The following is a 7,390-nucleotide window of genomic DNA, read 5'->3' on the forward strand; positions in this document are numbered from 1 at the left end:
GCGCTTTCCCTGCCCACCCAGCACTCCAGTTGGGGACTGCTCCTGCTGGGAAGCAGGGTTGGGGCATGGGGGCTTTCCCCACTCCACTCCTATCCAGCTCTCTTGCCAGGGATTGGGGGGCCAAGGCCCCATGCACATGCCCCATCATCCTAGTGGTAATCTACCACTGCCTACCCCAAGGCATAGCCCTGGCCTGCACGGGCCCTGCTTCAATCTAGACCATGCAGCTGCTGCCTCAGGGAGGCCCAGAACTAGTCCCTGCCCAGGAGATATGGTGCCAGTGACAGATGGATTTGGGCACCTCCACACAAGCTCATCTCTGACCTAAAAATGGGCCTCAAGGTCATACAGTTTAAGGTTAACATACAGCACCCAATCATTTAGTCTGACCTCCTGTATACCACAGGCCACTCAGCATCACCCAGCAACCCCTGCACCAAGCCCAAATCAACCAACAGGATGAGACCCATAGATTGCAGCCTTCAGGACACTAAGCTAAAGTGTGCCACAGGCAGAGAACTGGAGGGAGCGAGGCTCACCACTGGCCAAGGCCCTTGCAAATAGCAGGGAATTGACAATGATATAAGCAGATGAGCCTAGCCTGCAACCCCCCACTCCATGCTGCAGTGGAAGGGGACACCCATACCTAAATTTCTTTCCAATCTGACTGGGGAAAAAATTCCTTCCCACTCTGGAATAGGGAAATCAGTTAGAGCCTCAGATGGGCCCATGACCCAAGCACTTGGGAAAAAGAATTCTGTACCACCACAGAGCATTGGCCCACTCTGTCCCATATCCCAATTTGATGCTTGGAAGGAAGGAGGAAAGAAACTCGGAATATGCCATGGGGGTCACAGGAAAAGAGTTTCCTTCCTGGCCCTTGGAGGTGACCAGCTGAAGTTCTGAAGCATGAGCTTTTAGGATCATTACAGATGACTCACAGGGCTCCGCTGATCAAACAATACAGCTAGGTCTCTCCCTTCTGTTGCTTTCAGAAAGGCAAAACAACCTCCATTATGCGTGCACACACACACTCCCCACCCCCCCACCCCACCCCAGTAAGGCAACTACCAACTTTTCATGTACAGATATATATAAGCTTCCTACTGTATTTTCCACCCCCATGCATCTGATGAAGTGGATTTTAGCCCACGAAAGCTTATGCCCAAATAAATTTGTTAGTCTCTTAGGTGCCACAAGGACTCCTCGTTGTTTTAGCTGATACAGACTAACATGGCTACCACTCTGAAACCTCACACACATGGGAAAAAGCTCCCCTTAAAGCCACCATGGACTAACATAGGGTCTGGAGCGTGATAATGGCTTAGCAGCAGTTTAGTGCAGACAAGAGTCCACTCTGGGGAGTTAGTTTTGCTTTTTGTGGCATTGCCCAATGCTGTTATTCCAAGTTTTCCAGTTGGAGAGGCCCCTGGCAGCACACAAAGGAAAGCAGGGTCCATCCTGATCAACTGAAGGGAAAGGGCCTGTTTTTCTTTCCTTTCTAGGATGGACATTGGTTCTACTACAGAAACAAAAATCCTCAAGTAAGTAAGTTATTTGTATACAAAGATATTACATTAACAATTGTAATGGTGGGAAAAACAACCCTTCCACCCAGAGCTCCCAAGCCACTTCCCCTTAGGACACCACCACATTGAATGCAATTGAGGAAGGCACATATTTCATGTTTATAGGGCTGAAGTTCAAAGACTGGAGATGATAGCTGCCTCAGTACTACTTTACATGCTTTTGGTTAGAAACCACTATGGGACTAAAAGCAAAGAAGCATTTTAAGCCAAGCATGAAGGACAGGCTATGGCCCAAGACAAAATGGAAAACAAATTTAATGACAAAACAAAGTCAGAACCATATTTTAACAATTAATTTGGTCTAAATACACAGCAGCAAACTGACCACTGCTTGCAGTGGTCTCAGCACAAACAGCAACATACAAACCATAAACGCATTATTGCACTTTCTTCCAGCTGCTATTTAGAGGAGAGCAGGGCACAGCCCTGAAATAGTGCACAGCAGAGGATGTAGGGAGGAAGGCAGCTGGACTTGCATCTCTGCCTGTTCAAAGCCAAGTACTTTTTTTTTTTTTTGAAGCCTTACCCAGCAAGGAATGAGAACAAGTTCACCCCAAATTTAAAAACCAAGAATTAGTTTTCAGAAACCAAAGTAGTGAGTTAGGAAACTTATTCAATTTAATCACTATAACCAGGTTTTGAGTGTAAGGCCCTCTATACCAGGTTCAGCTTAGTTTTCAGGCCTCTGTGGCAGATGACTGGGCTAAGGAGACCATCCCACAGGGAGCATTACTGGCTTGACTTCAGCAGCCCTGAGGTTCTTACACAGACACCTAGCATGTACTTGGCAAGTAGGAACTGCCATCGTCTAACCACCTATAATCTCTTACCAGAAAAACCAAACCAAAAAACGAAACCCACAACATGGCTAGTCCGAGAAGACACACGAGCACACAGGAAAGTCTCAAGTTTATTACTGAGATCTTCAACAGTCTTGGAAGTTAACAGTTAACCCTGAGTCTCCTGGGACTGGGAATGGGGAGAGAACCATAAGAGGCTGGGAGAGGATTAAACCATCAGCTCCCACTAACAGCTTGTTGAATCTCCAAGTTTGAATCGAGAACGTCCGGCATTTCAAATCAGGAACATGTTGGTACCTGTCAGTGATCTCTCAGAGGTTGCACCTGCATCCTCCATTTCTATTTCCTCCTGCTTTACCCAAAGAAATGGCAAATCCCCCACATTTCTGAAGGTAGAGCATTTCCCAGCCTCCACTGGCTCTGAGGATTTAGCCCAGATATCCACAATCATTTTGAGTGTGGAGCTGCGCTCCTCTAGCTCTTCCCCATCACACTGCATCAGGAGATTAGCAAGCTCCTTGCTGAGGGACTGGATTTTGTCATATCTTTCTTCTTCTGCTGCTGGTTGGCTACCCATTGAGGGCCCAATATCATCTAGGAGGTTATCTCCCAAGACTGAAAGGTGCTGGTACTTCTTCTGCCAACGCTTGCATACCATAGCTTCCTCCACAGCCTTCTTGTTGGCATGCAGCACAGACAGGATGTGCCTGCAGGGGAGCTGGTACCGGCAGTGGAAGTAACAGCTGCAGTTCTTGCAGTCTTTGCTGACCTGGTGTGTGTCTTCTAACAGCTGAACCACAATATTGTCTTTCAGGACATTAATGAGCTGAGTTGACTTCTGCACCACCTCCCACTCATTCAGACACAGCTGGTAGCCTAGGTCTGTGCAACACTCTCGGATTGCTGCCAGCATAGTGCCTGGGGTATTTGCAGGTTTCTGTTTGGCAAGTTGGTTGGGCGGTTCAGGACATTTGTTTTGGGGCTGTGAGGCAGCAACAGGGGTACGCTTCATGGAGGCACGGGTACGCACCTTCGGCTTTTCCACACGTTTGCTTTGATTCTCTTCTTCAACACTTGAGAAACCCTGGTTCAGGTTTTCCAGACCTTTGGTATTGAAGCAGTCGGCATATTCAACAAAGTGAAGGATGCTGGTCTCCAGGGACAACTGCTTGTTGAAGAGACTGGATATTTTATGAGTGATGAGATCCAGACTGTCTACGTAGGTGCTGCAGGAATGAAGGCCCTTCTTTGCATGCATGTACCACAGCATCTCACAGGAGAACCAGTTGGCCTGAAGATAGTTGTACAACTCTTTGTCCACCAAGCGCTTTACCAGCTGAGACAAGATGTCTAGATTTGCATTTGAGGTGGAAAAAACCACCTCCCTCAAAGCCAACTTCAGTTTATGCTTGAAGGAAACAGTGGCCACTGTTTCCTTTACTTTCTTCTCAAGGAATCTGACAGTGTGGTAGACAGAGAGAAGCACCTGGGTTGAGGGGAAGAGCTCCTGCATGGTGGCTTTGTGAAGGAAAGACATGTCCACAAAGACCACCTTGACCTTCTGCCACTCGGGATTGAACTCTTTGAAGACAGTCAGCATTTTGCTTACATTCTCACCGGTGTCCTCCTTCAGGACAGCAAAGTGCACCATCTTCCCTACTCGGTCCTTACTCTCCACAAGGAAGGCATAAAGCACATGCCCTCTCTCACTCTGCACCCTGTGCAGCAAAAGGCTCTCAGGAAATTTGACAAACAGGCTCCTCATCTTGCTGGTCTGGAAGTTCAGTCTGTCTAGGTCCTGGTTGCTGCCCACGCTAATAGAGGCCAATGAGCCCATGTCCACCCTCAGGAAGTTTTTCATGACCTCTGCAATTCTGACTAAAGCTGAAGTTGAGACACTTTCCTTCACTGCCTCAGGTTGCATAGCAACCTTGCTAAGTGGAGCAGGTGACCCATTCAAAGTCATGTCAGCCATCACACACTCCTCACTGATTGTTACAGTGGCTTCTGCCTCTCTTGATTGTTGTCTACGCAGTTTTGTTGCAGGGCTGCCATCTGCCATGCAACTTGCAATTTTGGTTGTGGTTCTCGTCACTAGAGAAGAGCTAGTACGGGCCAAGGAAGTTCCCCCCGGGTCTACATGGATGTGATTACTGTTCAGTTCAGTAATCACCAGCCGGTCTATTTCCTCATTATACTGCAGGACAAAAAAAGCTGGGCACAAGCTGGGTTGTGGTTTCCTCTTCTTACTGTATTCCCGTGTCCGGACACAGCCAAACTTCACCTGGATGAACCTGGGGAAGTGGAGAGACAGTTAGCAATGGAACAGAACGTAGTCTGACCAAACAGTACTGGTGCAGAGCCATCTCCCTCTCTGACATGCCAACACTGTAGCCAAGGACTGCATGACAAGCACATACCATCATAATAGGAGATGTTAGGATGAAAAGATTTCACCGAATATGGCTAGTGTTCTACATACAGGTCAAGAAAGAAGAGGCTAAAGTGATACTTATAATGTTTGATCACTGTCTTAGGTTAGACTGAAATCTCCATCTCTGACGAATCCTCTGCAATTGGTCTCAGACACTCCCAGTCCTCGGAGGTGGCAAGGTCAAAGCATATCACTGACACAAATCATTTCAGGAAGTTTTATTTGCTCTTATTATATTCCTTTGCAGCCCAAATCACTCCTACAGCTGTCTTCTGCATCAAGAGGCGCAGATGACAAGTTACTTTAGTTCAACATAGTAAGGAAGCATTTCCTATCATGCATCAGGAATTTATGTTTCAAGAACGCAAGTTTGGAGGAATTAAGAAACTGGAGTCTGATCGTTCAGCCTTTTACTCACATGAGTGACTCCACTAACTTATAAAGGCGGCGAATTGGGCCCATTACTTCAATAGGGCTGCTCACGTAAGTAAGACCTGTTTAATCAGACCTTAAGTAAGGTGCAATGGAAGGCAATACTAAAACCCATTAGTGTGAAGGTGACTGGGGAATGCTAATCGACACTAATTAAGGCACACAACAGACAGTTCCTTGGAAAAAGAAAATTGCAAGAAATAAAAGTTAGCGTGTATGGTCTCACAAGTCATCAGCTCACCGATCAAGGTTAAAAAGGCTGTCCTGGAAATGAAAGGCAGGCAGGGGAGGGAGAGGGGGTGAGCATGCCCTCAAACTAACAAACAATCAGTTCAGGCAGCAGGGAAAGAACTATGAACAACAAAAAACGCAAAATGAGGGAATACTACCAGAGGAATTAAGGGGAGAGTGAGAGAGTATATTATGGGAAGAGATAGGTACTAGCCAAAAAGACATTAGTAAAAGGTGAAGGTGTGAAATGAATGTTGACTCAAAACAGGATGAGAGTTTGAAACTGGCAAGTATGGCAGATACCCAATGAGTGCCTGCATACTGGTATTTGCATTTAACTTAAGCACACACAAATTTGAAAATCTGGCCCATGATTTTTAAGGATGATGTGACACAGCCACAACTGATCACTTCAAACAGGTACAAATAACTCTCATGCCTAGTGGATAGAGCACCATACTAGGACTCAGGAGACCTGGGTTCCATTTTTCGTTCTGTCACTAGCCTGCTGGGTGACCCTTGGGCATGACATCTCCTTGATCAGTGCCTCAGTTTCCCATTCTATAAAACAGTGATAGTCACATTGACCTCCTTTGTAAAGCATGTTGAGATCTACTAATAAGTGCAGAGAAGAGTTGGATATTGTTATTGTCCCAGAACACTTCTCAAAGGACCCACTTCTTCCCCAGTGAAGCACACCCACCTCTGGGATGGACCAAGGCAGCTATTTAACTACATATGGTAACACTGCATGGCAGTTTCAGACAAAAAGTGAAAAAGAACCCCATTTTCAATGTAGACTGCAGAAGCTATTTAGTTAGGCAGCACAGACTGACCCCGTGCTGGGACTTGGCTGGGCACTAAGGTTAATATCCTATCCCTGGTAGAAGGCCAGAGGATCTTTAATGACCACAGGTGGGTCAGGAAGGATCTTGGTCTTACCTCAGGAAACAGGAGAGTATTTTCATAAGTGCCTGAGGTCCCCTTCCCTCCCACCCCTAGAGCACAGAGAGCCTTACGTGATGTCCTCGCGGATGCTGGTCCCATGTTTCCGGTTGTAAAAGCGGACAGAGACACAGTTCTTTAAGCCATAGTGACACTTGTTCTCTTTCTTGTAAGTGTTGAAACACTCCTTGAAGTCATCGTAGTTTCTAAAGCATGAGCCAACTTCCATGGCTATTCAGTCCCCTGCATGTGCCCTGTGGCCACGCCTAGGCTCTCTGAGCCTCACCCTAAGCTTAGAGCTGGAATACGACGGTGCTAGAAGAGCTCCAGCTTTGCTGCACAGCATGCCACACACCTCAGCGTCTCCTGCGGGCCACGTCCCGCGTGCCTCAGAGCCAGGGCCTCTGTAACCCTTCTCGGATTCCTGGACTTCTCCCCAGGCCCCCGAGCCGCACCTGAGCTTAACCCTCCCTGCCCCCCAGGCAGCCCCTTCGCTGGGCGCCGCCCCAGGCCCCAGCTGGGTTCACCCAGCCCGGCTCCCCCTTGCCTGCAATGAGCCCAGCCCCCAGCACTGCCTGGGCCTGGGCAGGCAGGAGAGCCCCTCTCCCTGCGCTGGGGCTCACCCGGGGGCGGGGACTGAGCCCCACCTGCCTCTACAGCTGCTGATGAAGATGGAGACGGTACGTGAGCCAGCTCAGCTCATATTAACCCAGCCACAGCCACCGCCCTCCTCAGAGAATTGGCCAATCAGCGGCTATGATGCCAGATTGACAGCAACCTCACCAAGCAACACAGAACTTGGGGATCACGTGACAAGTGACTGACAATTGAGCAGTCCAATAAGATCGCACGTCCCGCCCCCATATCTTAGGCGGGTACTTCCCGCTTCTTCAAGAAGATACCGGATGTACAGGATGATGGGCAGCTCCTACAGCCAATCAGTGGGTGCACTCGTGTTA

The 7,390-nt window shown here is 48.1% G+C and overlaps 1 protein-coding gene across 1 annotated transcript; it reads right to left on the reverse strand.

Moving 5' to 3' along the window:
* Positions 1-1,901: 1,901 nt before the first annotated feature.
* On the reverse strand, positions 1,902-6,914 carry ZSWIM3 (zinc finger SWIM-type containing 3). Its single transcript, XM_074970275.1, has 2 exons — positions 6,506-6,914; positions 1,902-4,683 (listed from the first exon to the last, which is right to left on the reverse strand). The coding sequence occupies exons 1-2, from the start codon at positions 6,658-6,660 to the stop codon at positions 2,664-2,666; spliced, it is 2,175 nt and encodes a 724-aa protein (XP_074826376.1). The 5' UTR covers positions 6,661-6,914; the 3' UTR covers positions 1,902-2,663.
* Positions 6,915-7,390: the final 476 nt, after the last annotated feature.

This window comes from Natator depressus, chromosome 13, assembly GCF_965152275.1.
Source record: "Natator depressus isolate rNatDep1 chromosome 13, rNatDep2.hap1, whole genome shotgun sequence".
NCBI lineage: Eukaryota > Metazoa > Chordata > Testudines > Cheloniidae > Natator > Natator depressus.